At 45.1% G+C, this 25,733-nt stretch overlaps 1 protein-coding gene across 1 annotated transcript in view; it reads left to right on the top strand.

Moving 5' to 3' along the window:
- LOC146344075 (uncharacterized) overlaps window positions 1-25,733 on the top strand; it is a 90,807-nt gene that overhangs the window by 25,373 nt on the left and 39,701 nt on the right. The window contains exons 11-17 of the mRNA XM_084856512.1: window positions 1,747-1,905; window positions 3,935-4,058; window positions 5,940-6,149; window positions 10,520-11,400; window positions 11,923-12,062; window positions 13,495-13,623; window positions 19,602-19,933. Coding sequence (XP_084712638.1) covers window positions 1,747-1,905; window positions 3,935-4,058; window positions 5,940-6,149; window positions 10,520-11,400; window positions 11,923-12,062; window positions 13,495-13,623; window positions 19,602-19,933 — 1,975 coding nt within the window. The remainder of the gene's footprint in view (window positions 1-1,746; window positions 1,906-3,934; window positions 4,059-5,939; window positions 6,150-10,519; window positions 11,401-11,922; window positions 12,063-13,494; window positions 13,624-19,601; window positions 19,934-25,733) is intronic.

Here is a 25,733-nt window from a genome sequence, read left to right as displayed (position 1 = left end):
CAATCAACACCACAGAGAGTCAAAGCTTCAGGCTATTACGACTTTATTTTGCTAAAGACTAGCCTTTCTACAAATGCAAAGTCAAGGAAGCTCTCAGCCTGCCCCAGGCCCTAAACAACTAATCTGCTATCTCTAATTAGAGAAGACAAACCGGAGGGTAGTGAAGTTGCTGAGTTTCTTTGTGAACCTCACAGCCAAACTTGCTTCGCAGTGATTCCCCTCCCTTAGGTGGCTCCCTCCTACATTGGCTTCTCAGAGTGGCTGTCTTGGTGGAGCATCTGAGTCCTGTCCCTAACTTTACCCACTTTGCCTTGCGACATGCTTTGGCATCTCTCAAGTTAAGCCCCTCTTCCTCTTCCTTCTCGGAAACTTGAGTTCTAACCGTGGAGAGGGGAGGCAGCAACTCAGCCTGGGCCATCTGTTTGTTAAGGCCTTTGGAGGAATCTCTCCCAGTCTTGGGGCTCTAGGGAAGGTTCCTCCCCTGGGTTCTGATCTAGCTGTTCCAACTCTGATTCAGAATCAGAGCTGTCAGACATCTTAAGGGGTTTGGACTCATCACTGACAGATGAGAGGGGAGAGGTGTGTGGTAAACTAGAAGCTTAATTCAGCACTTCCAGTAAAATTCCCTTAGCAGGGGAGGGTGGACATGGGCGGGGAATAAACCTCTCTCATCCCCTGAGCAGCACCTATGGGGTTGATGTCATTTAGTTCTACTCTGCCCACCCAACCCCAAAGTATGGGGGTCTCAAGTGCTGTGTGTCCCATGAAAGCAGGTTTTTTAGGTAGTGTATACTTCACTTTTCTTGTTTTGTGTGTCCCAGACAGACCAAACAATTTCATGAAAATCCAGATATAACTGGAAAGCGCTTCTCATTCCATTTCCATGTAGATGGAACTCCAGTCTGTCTTACACAAAAAATGCACTCTGTCTCCTAATATGCTTCTATTGTTTTCCACTCACACCTGGCTGGCCCCCTCCCTTTGGGTGGAGAGGGGAGAATAAGGATAAATCTTCTTGTCCACTCACCTCCTAGCAGTCCTGGACCATTTATTTACCTGTAGTTTCCTTAACAAAATATATGCTTGGCAACGTGGCCACTGATTATTAAGGACCTTCTGCAGGTATTCTGGGCCCCATTAACTCTCTCCTGTCCAAACCTTCAACCTCACAATATAATATACCCCTCACACACTGTCAGGGTTTATACAATTACCACAGCCCACCCATCACTGCAGGCTTAAATAAACCACGATGGGCCATGGCATGTGCTGGGCAGCTTCTAAATATTCAAGCTGCGACCACGGCTTGTGTTGTCCAGCGAGGGTAGGTTATTGGCATGGTTTTTGACACCACCCAGAACCCATGGGCTGTTTTAGGGTTGTGGGTGGTTTGTTAACCACACCAACAACCCCCCCTCACTGGGTTTGGATGACATGACAAACCACGGTCACAGCTTGAGTATTCAAGATGACCGCTCACACAAGCTGCAGCCCACCATGGCTTAAGTAAGCTGCAACGGGCTGCTTGATCATGCAAATTGGCCTACTGTAGTAAAAGTAAACATTTTTGAGTGTCAGTGTGAAGCATGGCTCCAGTTTTAGTTCAGGACAAATGTGTGCTTCATCAGTGGAAGGTTTGGGGGAAACTGAACAGTGCTTTTCCTGAGCCTATATAGAATTGGAGCTTTAGCCTACACTATAGCAACCAAATAAAAAGTATCTTGTTGGTTTTTCTGTCTCAAATAGAGTTAAACATGTAAGAGGAAGAGAAATGTTTTTGTGCAAGCTGAAGAATCAGGTTACAACTTTAAACAGAGGGCTAACTGTAGTTTGTGGAGAGGCTGGATGCGGAAAAAGTAGCATCACAGCAAAGGCAGCTTTGTTGGCTTCTAACTGGATCTCTGGGTAAGGAACTCTCATGCTTACTATTGTCGGCAGGGAATTTATGCAGAGGATGGGATTATGTTACTTAAAGGAGTTTTCAGTTTTTGTAGTTGTAGAGGAGAGTTTGAAAGCATACAGTTTTCCCTTCAGCCTTCCCCCGCCCGCCCCCCAAGCAGTAGAGATCTGGAACATAGGCAAAATATCTTGAATAGACACAATAAATCCAGTATAAAGTCCATTGTCCCCTGTGCCCAGCTCCTAGATGCTGCCCACTACCATATTTGCTTCCTATGTTTTACCCTGGCTTGTACTGCAGAGTGTTTTGAATTCTATGAAACACATTATTCCAAGTTGATAAAAATATACAAATTACATTCATCTCTCTATTTTTGCATATTTTATACCAAGCTCAGCAATTAGTTTCACAGGTTTCTTGACTGCATTTATTGAATTTGTATAGGCCACTAATCAGAACAGATTTGTTTGTTTGTACGTACAGACCATCACAAAGCAAATGTCTAACAAAAGATAATGAATTTCAATATAAGGATAACATATTTACATAAAGTTATGCCCGGATCATATAGAACGTCTTGGTAAAATAAATAAATTTACACAAGCTTATATAACATCACACATTAATTTAAAATTCTGAATCTCCCTGACAGGGCACAACATTCTCCTTTAAGAATTTTTCACTAACCTCAATTACTGTAGATAACAAACATGTAGTCTCTTCCAGTAGATATCTATCTTGCCCACATAGCAGATAGATTACAGTCTCGTGGACAGACTTCCCCAAATCTCTCTAAAATTTGACCCAATATTATTCCCTTAGCACATTATACAAAGGACAATATATTATCATATCTACCACCTACTTACAATAAGATCTTCCACCTGTTTTAAGCCACAAGGGCAGGAATGCTTGGAATAAGGCCACCAATCAATATATGTTCTCTGGATAGCTCCGCACACAAAGAATAAAATACAATATTAAAATATAAAGTACAGTCCCTAAAATACAACAACAAGGATAACAAAATGCCATATGAAAACTTAGCAGGTTATAGAATAGAATAGAACTCAAACACCGAGAGCCCGGTTTGTTTAGGTCTAAACATTTTAAAGCGAGCAGCAAGCGAGCCTCCCTTCCTCCACTGGGAAGGCTATTCTGTAGCGTGAGAGTGAGTGCCAACAGGGAAAACAGGGCCACCTGCCTCACTCCATTTTGTTGGGGGCATACAGAACAGGACCTCTGAAGAGGATCTTAAGGTTCAGATAGATAGGAGCAGGTGAGCTTTCAGATAACCTGGTGTGAAAGTTTGAGCCCTACAGAGGCAAGGAAAAGAAAAAAGTCAGGCCTAGAGGCCTGCGGGGGGTGTGTGTGTTATGCTGGGAGGGGGTATCCCTGAGAAGAGTAGTTTTATTTTCCTGATTTAGGTTTCATTTCTTCAGGTCTGAAACAGTACTTTCAGTTTTGGGGAAGGAGGAGATATAAAGGGAGAGAGAGTCAGAGAGGGACAGAGGAAGACCAGAAGCATGAGGAGAAAGCAGGAAGAAGGTCTCAGTGCAGCTAGGGTAGAGGAACTTGAGTTTTTGCAACCTTTATTTTCTCTTAATACCTTTTGTATCGCTTAGCTCTATTACAACTAAATTACCTTCAGTTGTAATTTACTTGCTTTAATTTACCAGTAAACTGTTGTGGTTAAAACCCAAGTGTCTGAACTGCCAGTCACCCCATGAAGTTTAAAAGAAGGAAGCTTGGACTCTTAAGGAGGCAAAAGATCCCTAAGGAATTGCTCAAGGGGTCCAGGTCATAAGGGGAACCCTGGTACCTGTTCATATGCTGTTAAAGGTTTTAAAGTTTAAAATCAGCCCTTTAAATTGGGCCTGGAAATGGACCTGGGAGCAGGTGCCATTTAAGTACACCCTCAACTGGATGATATGTTAAATGCATGTATGCATTTACTATAAATAAAGCTACAAGTAATATTTTCTGATGGGGTGAAAAAAAGAGCTCCAATTTTTTTTCCCCATTTTAATGCAGGAACCTCCGAGTTGTAATTCGATTTATTGGTGTCACTGGTGAAAGCAAAAATATCCGACTGATGCTGTTGAGTCTGTGCTACCAGATAGCTGATATTTACAATGTCTCTGTTAATTTATCTGAGGTAACAAGTTTAAATTTTGCTTCTTTTTAAAGCTCAGTAATTATACTAGTGCATTTTTATGGTCCCCCTCCTCCTTTTTCATCTAATATAGAAATAAAGTTATGTACTCTGAGTGAAGGACTACAAAATATGTACAGCATAATGCTGATCAGATAATGAAGGGACAGAATCCAGATATTAGGCTTTTCTACACAAGGCATTTATCACATCCTCCTCATTCGCTGCTCACTCTTGTTTACAGGTTCTTTAGATGATGTTGTGACTATCCAGTTTTGTTTCTGTGCCTAATCAGCATTTTATGTGAGTCTTTCTTTAGAGCAGGGAAAATGCAGCATTTAATTGTGAAAGCAAAAGAAAACATAATTTCTTCTTGTGTATTTGCGCTATTCTGCTATACCACAGTGCCACCTAGAGGTTATATAGCGGAAAAGCAGGAAAGAAAGACTCCTTGTGTAATGCCTGGATCTTATTTCTGCGACAAAATCAAAAGTAGATACAGTGGATTAAGAGCCAATTAACTGTCTCATGTAGAGACACTCAGTATCTTTTCAGTGGATGAGCACTGCTGTCAAGGCTGACAGTCCACATGATCTGTTCAACATGGGGAAGCAAGAGGAATCCTCATGCACATGATCATCAAACACTGTACAAGTGCACAGCAGCCCATTCCTGTGCAAGAACATCTCTGAGGTTATCAGGCATGTGTCTGAAAATGTTCTCCTTCAAGACCTATTGCTCATGCCTTTTAATTTTTTACAAGCCATTAGGACTTTCTAGAATCTCTTGGCTTCCCATTTTCTCTCTCTCTTTGCTGAGTTGACATTGTGTCTCAGTAGTACCTTACTCCTTCATCATAATCTGTCATTCTATGTTTTCCCATGGTTGTGTAAATGTAGACAAAACCGCACCACCTATGCATAAAAGGGAGATATCAGCAGACTCAGGGTAACCCTGAAGTTTGCCGGGGTATGAAACAACAACACCCCACCATCCCCACAGAAAAACAGTCCAGTGCTAACTCAGTGGCATTGAAAGTTGACAGACAGAAAACAAAACCTTGACAACTGGATGGGTAATGAAACAGAGTGCCTTAGAACTGGGTGGGAGGGGGAATAGAATGGAGTGGTTGGATAAGAAGGAGGGAGGAAGAGACGCAGAGGTGCTGTTCACGTGTAATGCTACGCCGCCGAGGGTTAATTTCCCCACAAGGCTTAGTGGAACGTTCCAGCTGCCATTTTGAATATGCAGACGGTGGCAACAGTGCACTTGTAGCTTGCCGTGTAATGTAAATCTGGTGTCATGGGTTGTTTGGGGGGATAGACAACCCTCAGATAATCCATAGCTTGTTTTTGGGTTATTTGAGTGTTGTCTAACTTCTCAAATAACCCATGATGCTGGGTTGGCATGACACAGCAAACCATGGCAAGTAGAGGCACCCGTGGGTACCATGCAAAAAGGATGCCCAGCATGACATGACAGCCCCCACAGCGCAATTAAGCCATGGTGGGCTGTCGTGCCATGCGAACCAGGTCAGAGATAAAAAGGGTAGGCAGAATCATCTAATTGTTTGGATAGGTCATTTCCCGTCTCACACTGAGAAGCTATTTTAAAAGGTTCCCAGGAATAAAAGTGACAGCTCCCCATAGATATCAATGGAGAAATCAAAGATTTTAATGTAGCTAGGACTGGGCACTAGTGTATCAAACCCCCACCCCCCAGAAAAAAAAAGTCTGAACTGGCAAGAGAGAGAAGGAAATGGAAGTGGCTGGAACCCTGAACAGAAGCCCTTCTTGTATTCAATAACAGCCATTGTGACATAACACAAAGTACAAACCCCCCAGCTAGGGACAGGCTAAAATGTTTCCTGTGTTTCTCAAAAAGGATTTTGAAGGATTGATGGAAGAGTTTCCCTCTTTACTGAAATTTGCTACGCAAGACAAGCCACTCCTTATATGTCTGGATGGTATAGATGAATTCTCAGATGAATATGATGCTGATCTTTCTTGGATACCTACTGAATTACCCAAGAATGTATATTTTATTGCTTCCACGTGCACTGAATCAGGTTTTCCATGCTTAACAAAACTGAAGGTAAAACTCTATCCTATTGGTTTGTTTTCACTCCACACTTTTTCAAACAGTGGGAAGTTCTGGAGCAGCTTGATAGGGTCAGGTTCCTTTGAAGGAGAAAGCATTGGAGACTGGCAGAGCAATCCTGCGTACATATCTACCCAGAAATCAGTCCCACTAAGTTCAATGGGGCTTACTCCCAGGTGTAGGATTGCAGCCTTAAAGGCCTTGATCTAACCCACCATGAGCACAAACACCCATGTATGGAGGGTTCCCTAGCATAGGACATAGAGCCTTATCTACGATCACCCCATCCTCAGGGAAATACAAACCCTGTCCTCACACCTTGCATTCCTTGAACAAGTGGAAGGGGGTAGGCTGGGTGGGAATATGGGAGGCACATCCAGGCTTCCTATTTCCTGTAACAGACTGGCACACTGTGTGCCCATGGGCATGGGCCTCAGCGGAGAACAAGATTAGGTTATGCTCTATGCAGAGCCCTCTGCATGCAGGTGCTGTACCCACAGTGAACTGGATCAAGCCCATGGTGTTTGCTTGTTTATAGATTGAATAGGAAGGTAGTAAACAGGCAGGAAGTACTAGATTCACAGTGGCTCCCTCCCAAAGCAACAGCAGCACTCTAAAGAACCAAGATTCTTCTTCTAGCCTAGAAAAGCTTTCTTCCTCTGGTCGACTACAAACTGCTCTGTTTACTTTCCTAGCATGCATACCTTTTTTACTTCTAGAAAAAAGTCCAAAACTGGCCTTTGAGAGAGCTGTGTATGATACATTCCAGGAGCTTGGAACGGCCAAATGCTCCTCAATACCCCATTAATTAGGACCCTACTGTTCACTGCCAAGTGACTGGCAATACAAGAATCTAAAGAGGGGGGACCGTTTTCCCTAACAGAATAAAATGGCTTTAATAAGTAAATAGCAGGGAAGGGAAGGCACATGTGACTGCTGCAATTTTAATAATTATTTCATTACAATTAAAGAGCTATTCAGCATTCTTGCACTTGGGTGCCTCCCAAATTTTCTCCTTCAGAATGATGCAGGATCCGAAAACAATTGCTACTGTGATCTGAATTCTAAACACCAAGCTATCTATCTAGGCGTCATGACTGAAATACTTGTGGTCTCTTTGAAGCACAAAGTGGATCTGAGCAGGACAACTCTGTGACCTGGTTTGTACATAATGGTTGTGTGCTGCTGCCATTTTGGATATATAACCTCCGATTGGCCCAATCAGAGGTTGCTCTGTGACGTGTGAACCTGGACACTATGGGTTAATCATGGGTTAAGGGAGCAATCCTATGGCCACTAGACGCTGTCTAGAGGGCCATCGGATATGCTCATTTCTGGGAACCGACCTTGGACCCCGCGCTCTGAGGTCAGTTCCCAGAAAACTGACCTCCCTGCTCGTCCACGCTGCCTCTGAGGCAGCGCAGAGAAGCCCCATCCCGCATTCAGAAGAGGAGTGCGGAGCGACTGAAAAGGGGCGTTCTGGGGGGGCATTCTAGGGCAGGGAGAGCGGAGCTACACATATGACACATCCAATGTGTCATACGGCAGCTTCCTCTCCTGGCGCCCCCCCTCCCCCCGCAGCTAGACAGATGAAAACGGCTGTCTAGCGAAAAATAGCAGGGCAGGAGAGGCACGGAGGGAAAGATCCCCCCTGTGCCTCTCCTGCCTTGCTTTGGATAGGCGGTCGCCTCCGAGTTTGGAGGCAGCCGCCTACCTTGATAGGATTGCGCCCTAAATAACCTAAAGTAAACCTACAATTTAACCTTGGGTTGTAGGTTAAACTACAATTAGTAGTTTAACCCACAATTAACTCGTAGTATCTCGGTTTACACATCATAGAGCAACTTCCAGTTGAACTGTTTAGAGGTTGCATATTCAAAATGGCAGCGGTACATGTTGGACACGCATCCCATCAAATCATGTGTTAATTAACCCATGATTTGCCACCATTATGTGTGAACAAGTTCTGCATCCCAGAAATTAAAGCAGCAGCCTGCTTGTACAAAAGAGGGGCAAGTTGCTGTTTGCATCAAGATACCTAAAACAAGTCGCCTGACTATGTGCTTTCAGTTTATCAAGTTAACCCCCCACCCACCACCACCACCACCACCACCACAAGAGTGGCCTTATACTGAGTTAGACCATCTAGCCCAACAGGGTTTCCTCCAAGGCCTCAGGCAAAGATCTTCTCCAGCCTTTATCACCAAGATTCTTCAAATGGAAATGTCAGACAGTGAGCCTGGGACTCTGCTACATGCTAAGCCTGCATGTAGCAGAGTCCCTGGGCCAATCTACATGGGCGATTTAATGTAGTGGTAGAGCACATTGGGATCATTTGTGACAGATGATGCTGTCGCCAATCTGCCCCTATCCCACAGCATCTGTCCCAAAAATGCACATTTTTGGAAAGTCCTTTTACTTTGTTTTTTTTCTTAGATACGGCTCCAGAGCAGTTCCGTGGCAGTGCGCTGTGTCCCCCCTCATTAAATCCTGGAGGTGCCGCTGTGACCTGAAAGTGACATGGTCAAAGGGTGGGGCTGCCCTTCCTCCCCCCCTCATTCCCTCTTTTTCCCCATTTGTGGTAGGACTGCTTTCACAATAAGTAGCCTCCTTTTCCCATTCCTAATAGCAGTAGCACTGCTTCATTCGCAATAGTGGAGTAGCCCGTTTATATGTAGTGCACAATAAAGAATACACAGAGCTGAAGGAGAAAGGGCAGCCAGTAGCAGGAGCCTGCAGCTGGAATATTTTGCAGTCATGTTACTGCAATACACCTACAACTAAGGAATACCCAGAAGAGAAGGAGAGAGGGTGGCCAGTCCTGGTATTTTGCAATCGTGATATGCCTATAGCTTCTCAGTCACGCAATACGCCTACAACTAAGGAATACCCAGAAGAGAAGGAGAAAGGGCAGCCAGTACAGCAAGGGAGCATGGACAAGCTGGGAACAAAACTCCCCAATCACGAATCACACTGGGTTGCCCCTTCAGAGTAATGCAGCAGTTTACTTTTTTCATTCACAGATAGCAGCCGCTGACTCATTCACGTTTCTCCTTCAGAATAGTCCCCTGTGTGTGTGATTCTCCTGTGTGTTTGTGGGAAGGAGAAGGAGACTTAGTCTGGGTCAGGGAAGAGGAAGCTGCAGCAGCAGTAACCTCCACTGCTGACTCCAGAGCACTAGCAGAGGAGACAATTCCAGCCCTTTCCCTCTGTGCAGGACCTAGGTGCCTCCTGTCTGCCCGCCCATCGGTCTGTCCCCAGGCTTCAGTATTGCTGGTTCACAGTCAGTGGATGCAAGGGGGAGAGGTGTAGGGTAAACTATCTGACATGACTCATCTCTTCCATTAAACTCCCCGGAGCAGTGGAACATGGAGAGGGACAGGAGCAAGCCTCTCTCATTGGTTGAGCAGCATCTATGGGGTTTATGACATTCACGTCAACCAGTGGGACTCCGCCCATCTAAGTGCAAAGTAAAGTGGACCAAAGAGCAGTTTGACCTGTGAAAAGTGGGTTTTAAGGTAGTGTTTACTCCGCATTGTTTGCTTCGTGTGCCTTTGGAAGGACCAAAAGTGATTTCATGAAAATCCGGATAATACCAGAAGCGCTTCTCGTTCCATTTCCATGTAGACGCTGCCTGCATCTTTTAGGACATTTCCCTTTCCTAATTTGCTGTGTTGTGCAATCCTTACACAAAATTGATTATTCAAATGATTGCAGTGGACCAGTGTAAGATTCTGAAATCCCTCATTTATAAGCTAGTTGAGAAGAGCAGTTCAAGAAAGCAGCATTTTGTTGCCTAGTAGGTTTAGGTCAGAATCCCACTTGAGACCCAAATTGGGAATATGAAACCTACCCCTTCTCACTTCTTATCTTCCTGTGTTTCTCTGCTCGAAGCTGTTTTTCTCCAGCCTGCCTTCAGTAGTGGAAGTGATCCAGGCTAGGGCGGAAAACTAAAAATGAGCATGGGGAGGTAAGATGGGAAAGGGTGCTCATACGCCCCTACTCCATTTAGTCTAAAAGCTAAAAAAACACCAACCACAAATAAAGCCAGCCCTGATTTATAGCCAAACTGGCATGCCCGTTTTGTCATCACACCCAAGACCAGTTTGGCCCTGAGTTTGTTGAAAATCAGAAGACCAGACCTGTGAAATACTGAGGAAACCTATAAAGGCATAGTAGTCTGCCCCACAAATCTGGCTACTGGATGAAAAGGAGCAGAAATCTCAGTATAAAGTGAAGTCTCTTTTGGTTTTGATATTTTAGTTAGACTGTCTTGTATTAGGTTGCAGAAGTGACACCAACTCATTTGACTTTAGTCAGACTTGGAGACAATGTGATAACTGAGATATGCTTATTTCCTTCAGAAAATTACAGTGGAAGAGAATATTCTACAAATACCTCCTTTAACACTGGGGGAAATCAATGAGATTATCAGTTCATGGTTAGAAAAGGATCATCGAAGACTCTCCAAAAACCAGCATGATCACTTAATGGAAGCATGCACAGCCTGCCCACTACCACTTTATATACGCTGTGCTTATAAGGAGTCTTGTTTATGGACATCTTTCATCCCAGAGACAGAGATGTATCTCCCTCAAAACATACCTGACATGTATTCATGGACACTGAGCAGAATGGAAAAATCCCATGGGGAACAGGTGGTAAAAAGGATGGCAACTTATGTGTCACTTTCAAGAAATGGCATAACTCAAGAAGAGCTGCTGGATCTTATGTCAATGGATGATGTGGTCATTCAAGAAGTAGCTAAATTCCAAAAAGCCTCCATTTCAGCATTCCCACTAGTGATGTGGTTAAAGCTTTTGGATGATCTTGGAGAGCATCTGAGAGAACAAAGAACAGACAACACTTACGTCTTTAATTGGGCTCACATGTCTCTGAAACATGTCTGCATGGAGAGATATCTCAAAGCACAGGATACCCAAGTATCACTACATGCTTCCTTTGCAGACTACTACCTCGGTAGAATTTCCCATGAACTCAGGAAGTGCCGTGACCTGTCTACGTTTCAGCCCCTGGCCTGGACTTTGAAAAGAGAATCCAAGATCAGCTACATCTTTAATGTTCGTAAGCTCTTTGGGACTCCGTATCATCTCATCAGATCTAAGAATATTATTCTTCTAATCAAAGAATGTCTCTTTAATTATGAGTTTCTCTTGCACAAATCCCGGGCTTCATCAATTATCAGTGTTGAAGAGGATCTCAGAGCAGCTATCAATGCAGACAGGTGGGTTCACAACACTAGAACAGTAGTGGGAAAGTCTAAGCCATCACAAACACACAGAACTCTAATTTACTCAGCCATCCATAATCCTATCACTAATATGGTAGAATAGTCTATAGTGCTGTTTCAGAATCCACTTTAAATCAGAGTTATGTTCACATAAGGCATAAGCGGGGAACCTGTGGCCTTCCAGATGTTGGTGGGTTCCAACTCTCATCAGCCTCAGACAGCATGGCCAGTGGTCAGGGATGATGGGAGTGGTAGGCCAACAACATTTGGAAGAGCACAGATTTCCCACCCTTGAAATAGAGAGACTTCCAAAATTCTAGCTACATGTCATTTCAAGTTCTGTAAATTTAGTTTCCATCCTACTCATCTTGCCTTATGTTTTGAACAGTAAATAGTTGAGTCCTTCATTATTTCTACACGAAAATCACTTAAGACACATCTAGTGTTTGATTAATATGAGAGCAAAGAAATACCACACAGAATGTGCTGACCCATTTCCTCCCCCCACCCCCCCAGGACTATACCTGACTTAACTTTATTAAGTGAAGCTCTCAAGTTATCCAAGGAGGTTTTAATACAAGACCCATCTCAGATGGCTTCACAGCTGATAGGTCGCCTTCATCAGATTGTGGCAGCAGATAAACCAGTAGCCCCAGGTACTGTAAATTGTGAAACTTGGATCGTTAAAGAATTCTTTAATTTTTCTATATTTCTGATTTTTCTATATTTTGTTTTAGCTCTAGCCATTATTTGTCACCACTGGGACATAAGCAAGTAAGGAAGAACCAAACTATGCTTACATAGCTGGAGGATTTATCCTAGAAATTACAAGGCAGGAACAAGCAGGGTGAAAGCAAATGCAAGAAGGTAGTTCACCAAATAAACAAAGCCTGAACAACCCAGGTTTAAACTGGAAGCTTTTACAGCTAAGCCAGGTCATGGAGAATCAACAGCCTGTTCAGGGTTGAGCCATCCTGGAGCCTGGAGAGAGAGTAGCAAGTACCACTTCTTTCTCCCTCCACTCTGCAGCTAATGTGGTTCACCAGAAGATCCAGATTTTAAAGATACATGAGCAATTATTTCAATTAGAGGTGCTGGTGAAGTTTGATGGGGTCAGGTCTGGAAATGAGCTTTTGGGGCTCAATAATGCCTCAAAGGAAAGGCAAGCATTAGAAGCCTTCAAGTTCTTCAAATGAAAACCCAAGCCAGAGAAGAACTCCCAATACATGCTTTTCAAAGACCTGCTTTGAAAGGCTTTTCTTGGTAAATAGGGTGGCCACTTATGCATCACCAAAAAAAGAGGTCAAAAGAGGCACTGACTAGTATAACATTTGCATGTACTAATTTATATGTATAAATTCAAACTGAGAAATAATTACTATAATATCAATAGAAATACAGTACATCTCACCATAGTGGGGAAGTCTGTGACCAGTTGACTGCCTGCTCTTAGTCCATTTTCCTGGTGCTAAGTGTTGATGGGCAACTTCAAGGCCCCTGCTCCCCTGAAACCAGACTTTGACTGGACAGACAGCCCTTCAAATAGAGGACTGTCCTCTATGAAGTAGGACACATGGCCACCCTAATACTTGGAAACAAAAGCCCACCTGTTCTACAATGGACCCTTTGCTGCTTAGCATAGGGGGCTAGTTTGAACAGCAGGCTGCTTTGAAGGGCTGCCTTGCCTCCTGGAGAAATTTCGTGAATTTAGATTGGTTTGGCAATCAACCAAGCCATTTCCTGATTTGGTGGGGAAATAGCTTGGATCATTTCCATGCTAATCTGACATGAGTTTGAAGGAGTTTACTTATCTGAAATTTTAAGAACTATAAGACTCGCTTGTAATTTGTAATTAATTTTTAGGAAAACCATGGTAATCTTACCCTGAAAAGCAAAATACACAATAGCTCTTACTGGTGGGGAAACTGGGTTTCCACATCATAGATCTTGCATCTGAAAAACTTAAATCCATTTTAAAGAATAAAGGATTGGGAGTGACAGAATAAAAATGGCACCATTTAATATTTGCTATGGTTTTAAAAGCCAGCCCATTTAGTAACTATCATATATTGTTCCATGTTGATTCAGGTGATCCCAAAAAATATATCTATCTGCCAGCTCTTTTGTCCCAGTGTCAGAAATCTTCCATTCCTGTCCTTTTACCTTCAACATCCTGCCTTATAGCTCCTGGTGGCCTTCTCTGTGACTTTCTGAAAGGTAAGTGAAAAAGAATATTAACCTGTTACCATTTATTGGCTAATCTATGCAGATTTTCCAAGCAGTCTGATTTCTATAAGATTTGCTAAAGACAAGGTTTAAGAAACTTTTAAACTTACGGAGGCCATAAACCAGCCTTCCCCAAACTTGTGCCCTTCAGATGATTTGAACTCTATCTCCCATCAGCCTCAGTCAGTACAGTCAATGGTCAAGGATGATGGGAGTTGCAGTTAGGGATGTACGAAAGTCACTTACCTTTCGCGGATTATGTTGATGGTGGGGGGGGAGGCGTTCCATCCCTCCCCCCGGAATCCTCGACGGGGGGGGAGGTGCTCTGTTCCTCCCCCCCAGAATCCTCCGCAGCCGGCTGTGCTCTGCGGCAGCTCTGCGGAGCAGCCGGCCAGGCTCAGCCAGGCCAGAGCCGTCCGCAGCCAGATTTCCGGCTGCGGAGGGCTCTGGGGGGGGGGGAACCCGCGTACGCAAATGGCGGCGGCTACGGCCGCCGCCATTTGTGTTCCTTATTTTTGCCGTCTTAATCTACGTAAATATTTACGTAGACTAAGACGGCGAAAATAAGGGGAATGCAAATAGCGTAGTGGACGCTATTTGCATTCCCCTCATTTTCGCCGTCTTAGTCTACGTAAATATTTACGTAGACTAAGACGGCCCAAAATAAGGAACGCAAATGGCGGCAGCCGTAGCTGCCACCATTTGCATGCGCCTTTTTTTTTTTTTACCCAGACGTTTTAGGCTACGTAAAAATTTACTTCGCTTATCATGTCTCTGTAAAAAAAACAAAAAACAAACTGCAAATGGCGACGGCAGCCGGTCGGAAGACCAGCAGCTGCTGCCGCCGGAGCCACCGCCGCCGCCCGGAAGATCTGCCCCAGGTAAGTCTCGTCCTGGGGGGGATCCGCAGGGGGGTGGCAGGCTGTTCCGCCACAGATTTCAGGGGGCCGAATGCACTGGCATTCAGCCTCACCGAGATCCGTGGCGGAATTCTCTGCCATCCCTAGTTGCAGTTCAGAACATCTGGAGGTCACCAGCTTGGGGAAAGCTGGTTTATGGCCTCCATAAGTTTAAAGGTTTCTGGTAACCTTTGCCTGATGTATCTTAAAATCTTTCCATTTAAATCTCTTCCACACTACTAGCAAACAAATTTGACTTTTTAACACTTTGGATGGAAAAATTCCACTTTACTCCTAAGACGTTGTATTGCCCTATCTGCCTGTTTACTGTCACTGTGCTGTTATAGTCATTGGTACTTTGTCTTATTAAACAAAATCTTATGATTGGACCAGAAGCAAAATAATTACCTACATCTCATTTGTCATTTCCAAACACAATTTCTATTGCGACACCAACATAAGTGTCTCAATAGAAAAGAGAACCCTTGGTTGCTTGCTGAGTTGTGAACTCTAGGTTGTTCGTGGTTAACAACCCACAGTTAAACCATAGTCCAGGGTTTGGATGTAACGACAACCCATGATTCAACGACAACCCATACTCAACCCGTACTCTGGGTTGTGGTTATGTACAAACCAGGATATCAGTTTTATTGTGCTCTCTGTTAGGATCACTGGGGGAGGGGATGGAGAGAACTGCATTGGAGGTGATGCTATGGATTGCAGGGGAAAGGGGGAATAGAAAATCGCTAGCCTACTCCTTTCTTCAGTGAGAATCCTCTGCTGGATCCTGGTTCCCTCCACAAAAGGAAGGAGCCCTTTCTTTCACAGAGGGACAAGTCTGGAACCAACTAATTAAAAAAAAAAAGTTAGAAAAGTTAAAAGCGAGCATGCTGAATCAGAGCATATCCCTTCCAATGTTAGTTTAAAAAAAAAAAAGAATCTGTATTTATTTCTTTTCATTATTGGAAATGTCAGTTGATTTCCACAAGTGCTCTCAAAGCAGCTAACAAATCCAAAAAAATAAAACTATAAAATCAATTACAATAATAAAACTAAACAGCAGCTAGAAAAACAGAGCAGACAGATAAAGAGCATCTCTACATCCGCCTAAAAATCCTACATTTAAAATGGGGCTTTCTGCTTCCGTTTTAAATGCAGGATCACTACGGACTTTACACATGCTTCCTTCCCTGTTGTTGTTCAGTCGTTCAGTCGTGTCCGACTCTTCGTGACCCCATGGACCATAGCACGCCAGGCCTTCCTGTCCTGCGCTCTCTCCTGGAGCGTGCTCAAGTTCATATTCATTGCATCCGTGATGCTATCTAGCCATCTCATCCTCTGCCGTCCCCTTCTCCTTTTGCCTTCAGTCTTTCCCAGCATCAGGGTCTTTTCCAGGGAGTTTTCTCTTCGCATTAGGTGGCCAAAATATTGGAGCTTCAGCTTTAGTATCTGTCCTTCCAATGAGCAGTCAGGGTTGATTTCCTTTAGGATGGACTGATTTGACCTCCTTGCAGTCCAGGGGACTCGTAAGAGTCTTCTCCAGCACCACAGTTCGAAAGCATCAATTCTTCGGCGCTCAGCCTTCCTTATAGTCCAGCTCTCACAGCCATACATTACTACTGGGAAAACCATAGCTTTGATTAGACGGACCTTTGTCGGCAAGGTGATGTCTCTGCTTCTTACTATGCTGTCTAGGTTTGCCATAGCTTTCCTCCCAAGGAGCAAGCGTCTTTTAATTTCATGGCTACAGTCACCGTCTGCAGTGATCTTGGAGCCCAAGAAAGTAAAATCTGTCACTGCTTCCATTTCTTCCCCTTCTATATGCCAGGAAGTGATAGGGCCAGATGCCATGATCTTAGTTTTTTTAATGTTGAGTTTCAAACCAGCTTTTGCACTCTCCTCTTTCACCCTCAACAAGAGGCTCTTGAGATCCTCTTCGCTTTCTGCCATTAGGGTGGTATCGTCTGCATATCGGAGGTTGTTGATAATTCTCCCGGCAATCTTAATTCCGACCTCTGATTCATCCAACCCGGCATTTCTCATGATGTACTCTGCATATAAGTTAAACAAGCAGGGTGACAATATGCAGCCTTGTCGTACTCCTTTCCCAATTTTGAACCAATCGGTTGTTCCATCTCTGGTTCTTACTGTTGCTTCTTGACCCTCGTACAGGTTTCTCAGGAGACAGGTAAGGTGGTCTGGTACTCCCATCACTTTAAGAATTTGCCACAGTTTGTTGTGATCCACACAATCAAAGGCTTTAGCGTAGTCAATGAAGCAGAAATAGATGTTTTTCTGGAATTCTCTTGCTTTCTCCATGATGCAGCGAATGTTGGCGATTTGATCTCTAGTTCCTCTGCCTCTTCGAAACCCAGCTTGTACTTCCGGTAGTTCTCGGTTCGCATACTGCTGAAGCCTAGCTTGTAGGATTTTGAGCATCACCTTGCTGGCATGTGAAATGAGCGCAATTGTGCGGTAGTTTGAACACTCTTTGGCGTTGCCCTTCTTTGGAATTGGAATGTAAACTGACCTTTTCCAGTCTTGTGGCCACTGTTGAGTGTTCCAGATTTGTTGGCATATTGAGTGCAGCACTTTAACAGCATCATCTTTTAGGATTTTAAATAGCTCAGCTGGAATACTGTCATCTCCGCTAGCTTTGTTGTTACTAATGCTTCCTAAGGCCCACTTGACTTCACTCTCGAGGATGTCCGGCTCAAGTTCAGTGACCGCACTATCATGGCTATCAGGGACATTCAGATCTTTCCTGTATAGTTCTTCTGTGTATTCTTGCCACCTCTTCTTAATCTCATCTGCTTCTGTGAGGTCCCTGCCTTCTTTGTCCTTTATCATGCCCGTCTTTGCACAAAACGTTCCCTTGAGATCTCCAATTTTCTTGAAGAGATCTCTAGTCTTTCCCATTCTGTTGTTTTCCTCGATTTCTTTGCATTGTTCATTTAAGAAGGCCTTCTTGTCTCTTCTTGCTATTCTCTGGAACTCTGCATTCAGTTGGGTATATCTTCCCCTTTCTCCTTTGCTTTTCGCTTCCCTTCTTTCGTGAGCTACTTGTAAAGCCTCATCAGACAGCCACTTGGCTTTCTTGCATTTCTTTTTCTTTGGGATGGATTTCGTTGCTGCCTCCTGAACAATGTTACAGACCTCCGTCCATAGTTCCTCAGGCACTCTGTCTATCAGGTCTAATCCCTGAAATCTATTCTTCACCTCCACTGCATATTCATCAGGGATATGATTGAGGTCATACCTGAAAGGTTTAGTGGTTTTCCCTACGTTCTTCAATTTCAGCCGAAATTTTGCAAGAAGCAGCTCGTGATCTGAGCCACAGTCAGCTCCAGGTCTTGTTTTTACTGACTGTATGGAGCTTCTCCATCTTTGGCTGCAAAGGACATAATCAATCTGATTTCGATATTGACCATCTGGTGACGTCCATGTGTAGAGTCGCCTCTTGTGCTGTTGGAAAAGAGTGTTTGCTATGATCAGCATGTTCTCTTGGCAAAACTCTATTAGCTTTTGTCCTGCTTCATTTTGTACACCAAGGCCATGCCTGCCTGTTATCCCGGTGATTTCTTGACTTCCTACTTTAGCATTCCAATCCCCTATGATGAAGAGGACATCTTTTTTTGGTGTTAGTTCTAGAAGGTGTTGTAGGTCTTCATAGAACCGATCAACCTCAGCTTCTTCGGCCTCAGTGGTTGGGGCATAGACTTGAATTACTGTGATGTTGAATGGTTTGCCTTGGATTCGTACTGAGATCATTCTATCATTTTTAAGATTGTACCCCAGTACTGCTTTTCCCACCCTTTTGTTGACTATGAGTGCTACTCCATTTCTTCTAAGGGATTCTTGCCCACAATAGTAGATATGATGGTCACCTGAATTAAATTCGCCCATGCCTGTCCATTTTAGTTCGCTGATTCCCAAGATGTCGATGTTCAATCTTGCCATCTCATGTTTGACCACCTCCAGCTTACCTTGATTCATTGATCTGACATTCCAGGTTCCTAAACAATATTGTTCTTTACAGCATCGGATTTTCTTTTCACCGCCAGACACATCCACAGCTGAGTGTCCTTTCGGCTTTGGCCCAGCCGCTTCACTCTTTCTGGAGCTACTTGGAAATACCCTCTGCTCTTCCCCAGTAGTATATTGGACACCTTCCGACCTGAGGGGCTCATCTTCCGGCGTCATATCTTTTAGCCTTGTGATACGTTCCATGGGGTTTTCTTGGCAAGAATACTGGAGTGGGTTGCCATTTCCTTCTCCAGTGGACCACATTTTGTCAGAACTCTCTGCCATGACCTGTCCGTCTTGGGTGGCCCTGCACGGCATAGCTTATGGCTTCACTGAGTTACGCAAGCCCCTTTGCCACAACAAGGCAGTGATCCATCCCTTCCTTCCCTGCCCCCTGCTTTTCTCCCCTTATCTGAGTCTTCCATATGTTTCATTATACAGCCGCTAGATGGCGCTGTGGTCTAGCTCCTCTTATTGCGACTTTTCCTTTTTCATGAGGGAACTCAAGTGTGGTAATTTGATAGCTCATTATCTCCAATCTTTTAAAAATGGAATAAAGCTCATTTAGTGCAGGAAACGCCCTGGAGGTTGATGTCATCTAAAGGACCCGCAAACTTCTGTGAATAACCAATCTCAATAGCAGGATAAAAGTTCCGTGTGAAGAAGCCCAAAGCCGTAATCAACCATAAGGTACTTGAGAAACTATCTTAGTGTATGGTATGTTATGTCAAGGCAGGCAGCCCTTCAGATCCATGTAGAATTTTTGTGCAGAATTCCTCTGGTTATTTTCACCCATCCTTGCCCAAAAAAGTAAACATGTCAATAAGTATTGCAAGATCGTCAACATTTAAATAGATTAGAAATTGTTACCTGGCATGCATAGTTCTCAGACTACCCATTCCACCTGTTGAAATATTAAAATGTGCTTGAAAGAGCTACCCATTTCTCTGAGTTTCCAAGGAAAGTCATCAATTCAAACTGATTTCACTGAAGACACCTGTGCCCCTGTGAGAATTCTGAAATTGTTCTGCCATGAATCTGTAGGTCACTTGGACAGAATTACAGCAATTGGAGAAACCCAGAAGGAACTCATTGTTGCAACAGTCTCCAGTGATGGTGCTTTGAAATTGTGGGATTTGAGGGTTGGCAAAGCCGTCTTTGCTCTGTATGCAGTTGGACAGAATGTCAGTGCTATTGCTGTATGTTTGGAGAACAAGTTGGTGGCTGTGTCTGACAGAACCACCATTAAAATCTGGGATCTTTCCTTGGAAAGAGTGGTATATGCAGCTGGCGAGTTTTTGGATACTCCAATACTAACATCTGCAATGAATGGACAACTCCTGCTTGTTTTTTTTAACGGCAATCACAAGGTTCAGGTGAGTTTGTTAGTTTTTTTAAAATGACTTAAAGTGACATTGGTATTTCATCAACTGTTAACATTTGTTTAGGCAACTGGCAGTGCAATCCTATGTGTGTCTACTGAGAAGTAAGACCAATTGTGTTCAATGGGCCCTACTTCCAGATAAGTGTGCATACTGTATAGGATTGCAGCATAAGAGCTTTAAAAAGATACAATAATTAATGGCAATTCTCTGCCTAATATTCTCTGCCTAACTTTCGACACATGATCTTAGCTAAAAGGCCGAGAAGCAAATCCGGGAGATAGGCTCATTGCCTGCTCTGGATGGTGCTGCACTCCTCTTGAAGATCAGGTTCGTAGTCTGGGGGAACTCCTAGATCCATCACAGTCTCTGGAAGCCCAAGTGGCTGTGGCGGCTTGGAGTGCCTTTTACCAGCTTCAGATAGTTTGCCAGCTACGGCCTCTCCTGGAGAGGTTAGCTTGGCCACAGTGGTACAGGTGCAAATAACCCCAAGACTGGATTACTGCAATGCACTCTATGTGGGGCTGCCCTTGAGGCTGGTCCGGAAGCAGGAGCTAGTGCTGAACACAGCAGCTCGGCTGTTGTTAGGAGCTGCCCCTTCTCAGCATGCAAGTCCTTTGCGGAGGGAACTGCGCTGGCTGCCTATTCACCACCGGGCCAGGTTTAAGGTTTTAGTACTAGTGTACAAAGCCCTAAACAACTTGGGACCAGGATTCCTGAGAGAGCGCCTTCTCCCTTACCAACCTGCCCGGTCACTGGGGTCATCGAAGGACATGTCCCTGGTGGTTCCACAAGGATCCATGGCCTGGCTGGAGTCCACCAGGAAAAGAGCCTTCAGTGTAGTGGCCCCCTTCCTGTGGAACTCCCTGCCTTTGGAGGTCAGGCAGGCGCCAACGTTGTGCTGTTTCCAGCACCTCCTGAAAACATCTTTATTTGAGGAAGTCTTCCTTGATTGACCAGTCACAGTTTTATCAGAGTTCTGTTTCTTTTTTAAAAAAAATAGTAATTATTTCAACACGGTGTTTTATTCTTTTATCCTATTTTGTATTTTTATTGTTCACCACTCCAGAATCTGTCTGGATGTGGAGTGGTATACAAGTGTTGTAAATAACTTTCAGTGAAGGTTAGATATGCCCCCTTTACATGTACCTGAAGTAAGATGGCCACGACCTCTTCTCCAGTTACTCCCACAAATGTATAAAAATGTCTGTGCATACAGTGGGTTTCCTTGCATGTTTATACAACAACACCCCTTTTGGAGTGTTACTGCTTGTGTGTTATGTAAATGAAGCCCAATCACATTAAGGGAGGGACCATAGGCATGTTTCCACCAGCAATTTACTCCGAACTGGCTGTGTGTGGAGGTCATTAGGGATTCATGACGTCGTGGCCATCCAGCAGCTGCTCTGGAGTTTATCACAGAAAAACTGGTTCTTCTGAGAGGGGTTATAGTCTGACATTTCCTCTTTACTTCGACTCGGCTATGGTCCTGTTGGGGTGTGTTCCATCACCCACGTTTGTGTTGGTATCACAGTCCTGCCCATGAGGGCGTGTAGCCCTGCCCATGTGGGTGTGTTGCTCACCTGCCCATGACCTCACTGACCCAGCCCTTTCCCTCCCAGTTTTCCAGAAGTTTCACCACCATTTTGGAGCAGGATGCTGAGGGACAAACTTTTTTAAAACCATTGAAAATAAGCACTAGGTCACTAGTGCGTATAACCGTGCTATCACAGGCAAGCGACTACTCCCACTACAGCCTGAAAATCAGCTTTATCTCAGGGCAGTTCCCCAGAACTACACGTGGGGAGGATCCACTAATATTCCTTTGCATCATTTGGACCCAGGAAACTATGCTGCAAGCATCATAGTCCAGCAGTTTTTGTATTGCACACTAAGGCACTATCTCATTTTAACACTCAGTCAGTATCTCACTATCACTCTATCACTCAGTCGCGAAAAGGCAGTAACACGCATTTGTCCTATCGTGAAAGAGCTCATTACGTCAGGGCTTCCTGCTAACTCCTGCTGTAGTCAGTGAGGGTTGCTCCCCAAAATGCACTATCATGTGTTTGCGCTATTGTGCATTTATTCAGAGGCGCCTGCTAATGCGGAAGCCTGGTATTTAGAGGGAAAGGGGAAAAAATGGGTGGAATCGGGATTAGGTCTGGGAAGTCTACTCAAAAGTAACTCCCACTGTGGTCAATGAGGCTTGTTCTCGAGATTGCTATTAAAGGGAGTAGAACCTGGAGGGGGGAGCCTCTCTTATTGGTTGAGCAACCCCTGCCAGTCTGATGATATTAATTTCCAATCCCACCACCCCACCTGGAAGTACGTTTCTGTCAGAGAATTATAATGGTGCGGTGCAGTCCTTCATGGAGCCCTGCACGGAGCCATGCTGATTCCATGAAAAATCTGATATTCCTTCATTTGCTTCACCCTTCTGTTGTCATGGAAACATGGCCATAGCTCAGTTGCCCTGCACCTGCTTTGCATACAGACGTTTCCAGGTAAGAAGCCCATCTGAAACTCCGAAGAGTCATTGCCAGTCTGCGTAGAATCAAACAATACTGAGCTAGATGGAGCAGAGGTCTGATTCAGTATGAGGAAGCTTCTTGGGTTCATATGGCTTTATATTTTGATCTGTTCCTAGGAGCAATGTGGGAGCAACTATGTCTACTCATGTATATATAACGGGGGTGTAACTTAGTTTCAGTTTCAGCAGTACCTAGCAATTACTAACTTTTTCTGGATGAAGGCATACGTAGATTCTTCTTTGTGGTCTCTGCATCACACATACAGGCTCTGCACCTGTGCAGAGACTTGTTCGGGAAACTTCCAAGCTGCAAATTTTTTTTTGGTGGGAATCCTCCCCCACTGTCTCTGGCATATATAGTGTGGGTTCCCGCCTTCCCCTCAGTTCCTTGTTGACCGCCTTAGCGCTACTTCGTGGGGAACGTCTTTCAACATTCTGTCTCGCTGTATTTCTATCTTATCTAAACCTCATTTCTTCCTTCATCTTATTTTTCTTCTTTATCTTCAGAATAAGAGAAAATGAAAGAGAGTGGGGAGAGAGAGAGAGATGGAGATTGTTGGTGGTGTTGGGGAGCGTCGTTCACCTCAGCGGTGATGCATTTTTTCTTCCTCGGCCTGTGGCCCCAAAACCTCCGTTTAGAATGTGCACGGCCTGTGGCAGTAAGGTGCCCTCTTCGGATGGCCACTCCTTATGTCTTCTTTGTTTGGGGGAATCCCACAAGGTTGAAACTTGCCACCACTGCCAATCGCTATCAAAACAGGCTCGCAAGAACAGGTCCGCTTGACTAAAAGCAATCCTGTGGCAACAGGCCCTTCAGGCGGTTGAGATGCTAAGGCACAGACACCCAGGGACCAGCCTTCCGTGGCCCCTTCTACAAGTACAGAAGTGGTCATTGTGACCCAGTCTTCCCCCCCAGCTCACCACTGAGCCGGTGCGAGTAGACCCACCTACTCTGGGAAGGAGCTTGGCCATTTTGGCGGCAAAAAAGCTCTCAAAACGGGCAAAATGCCCTAAACCAGCGGCGGATGCACCGGAAAAGAAGGGGAAAAAGAAATCCTCCAAACAACAGGAAAAGGAGTGGGATCTCCCACCTCCTCCTCCTTTACTGGATTCTCCTATTCATGTTGTGCCCACCACACACACGATTACTCTGGAACTCGCCTCTACGGTCTCAGAGGGTGAGTTGAGGGATACACCAACCCCACCACCCTGTCCAACTCAGACAGCCATGGGACGGAGATCCAGGTCTCCAACACCGCATCGTTATGACATCCAGTCATCTCGGTATCAACCCGCACTTTCCCCTTGACAGCCTTCTCAATACCAGTCTCCGGATCGATACTGTCGGGATCATTGGACGGGACAATACGACCGTGATCACTCACGTTCCCCATCCCATCTCCCACCCACGACAGCATTTGGGTGCGGATTGGAGACTCCATAGGGACCGTGATCTCTTCCTCGATTGCTCCTGCTACCTAAGAGCTACTTCGCCATCGCATGCTCTCTTTCAGTCTGGGCAATGCTCTGGCTTCGACACCCAGGACGTTTTCTGCCCTCCTCCTCCGGAGTACCAAGGCACTCGATGTTCTTAGCAATACACCAAACCAGTCGGGACCATCAAGCCCCGCCACCTCCTGTTCCACCTCATGCCTCCGCTGTGGTTCAACGACCTATTCAATCGCAGGAACCTGGGGAGGACCACCAGTCTGACTCCTCATGTTCCTCAGTTCCTCCATCTATCTCATCACTGGACGATGTTGTCGGGACGTGAGATAGAGCCTCGCCTTCTGAAGACATGGGCCACTTCTCTGAACAAGTGCTGAGAATGGCACAATAAATGGCCATCGAGGTCCAACAACTCCCCTAACAGATTCACAATCCGGTATTTGATGCTGTTGGAATGGACCTGTCCACACCGGTGGCTATCCCTTTTCTTCCAGCCCTGCTGAGTGCAGTCCAACAGACCTGGAAAGCACCTTTGTCCTTGACCCCGATGTCCAAGAGGCTGGAATCGACGTACAAGGTTCAAGAGACGGATGCATCTTTCCTCGTCTCACATCTGAAACCGAACTCCATAATTGTGGAGTCTGCCCAAGGTCGCTCGCAGAAAGCACATGCCTCGCCTGTGGATAAGGAGGGTCGCAAACTTGATATCTTTGGATGTCGTCTCTACTCCTCAGCGGCACTGGGGCTCAGAATTTCCAACTACCAGGCGATGATGGCCAGGTATCAGCTCTTCCTCTGGGAGAAAATGGACTCCCTCATTGCATACCTCCCTGAGGATCAACACGACTTAGCTAGAATGTTTCATGCTGAGGCATCCAAGCTCTCTCGTCAACAGATCAACACTGCCCATCATCAAGCGGACTGCAATGCTAAGAGCATGATGGGATCCATTGCCCTAAGGCGGCTGGGGGCCTAACTCCTGAAGCCTGCTCGCAGATAGAAAATCTACCCTTCAACAGCGAGGGTTTATTCATTGCCAACACGGATGACCAGATGGACTCCATGCAGAAAGCCAGAATGACTGCTCATAAGATGGGCATCGGTCAAGCCCAGCAACAACAGCAGCAGCATGCTCCGTACCGTCAGCGTTGCTGGTACCGAAACCAGACCTATCCACCTTGGCAATCTGGGGACCGGACACCCAGATTCCCACAGCAGCAGCAGAGAAAAAGCTACTCCTTCCACAGGTTCCAACAAAAGGCGAAGGGTGAGGGATTCTCTAAACGTTGTCTTTGACTTCAGTTCCATTCCCCTCCATACCGACAATTACAATCCACCTTTCGGAGACCTCCTGAGCCAATATTACCCGGCATGGGCAAGAGTGACGTCGGACAACTGGGTGCTAGCTATTGTCCGTCACCGATACAGAATACAATTCAACACACCTCTGCCTTTGTGTCTAGTCCAGGTCACTCTGCCTTCGGAGGTCCTCCACAAAGAAACTCAATCTCTCTTACGAAAGGGCGCCATTCAATGCATTCATCCAAACGTCGGTACGGAGGGGTTCTTCTCCAGGTACTTCACGGTACCGAAACAGGATGGAGACTTTCAGTCCATTCTCGACCTTTGTGACCTGAACAAGTTTGTCACCCCCAAGAAGTTCAGGATGACAACTCTAGCCACAATTCTCCCACTCCTACGGAAGGGCTCTTGGTTTGCCACAATCGATCTCGAAGACGTGTACTTTCACGTAGCCATAGAATGCTCACACAGAAAGTTCCTCTGCTTTGCAATCGGAGCAGAACTGTTCCA

The sequence above is a fragment of the Heloderma suspectum genome, chromosome 5 (genome assembly GCF_057233095.1).
Source record: "Heloderma suspectum isolate Gila_16-S chromosome 5, 16-S_ref, whole genome shotgun sequence".
In the NCBI taxonomy this organism is placed as follows: Eukaryota; Metazoa; Chordata; class Lepidosauria; order Squamata; family Helodermatidae; genus Heloderma; species Heloderma suspectum.
The sequence above is the reverse complement of the archived record's forward strand: the minus strand, read 5'-3'. Positions and strand labels throughout refer to the sequence as shown.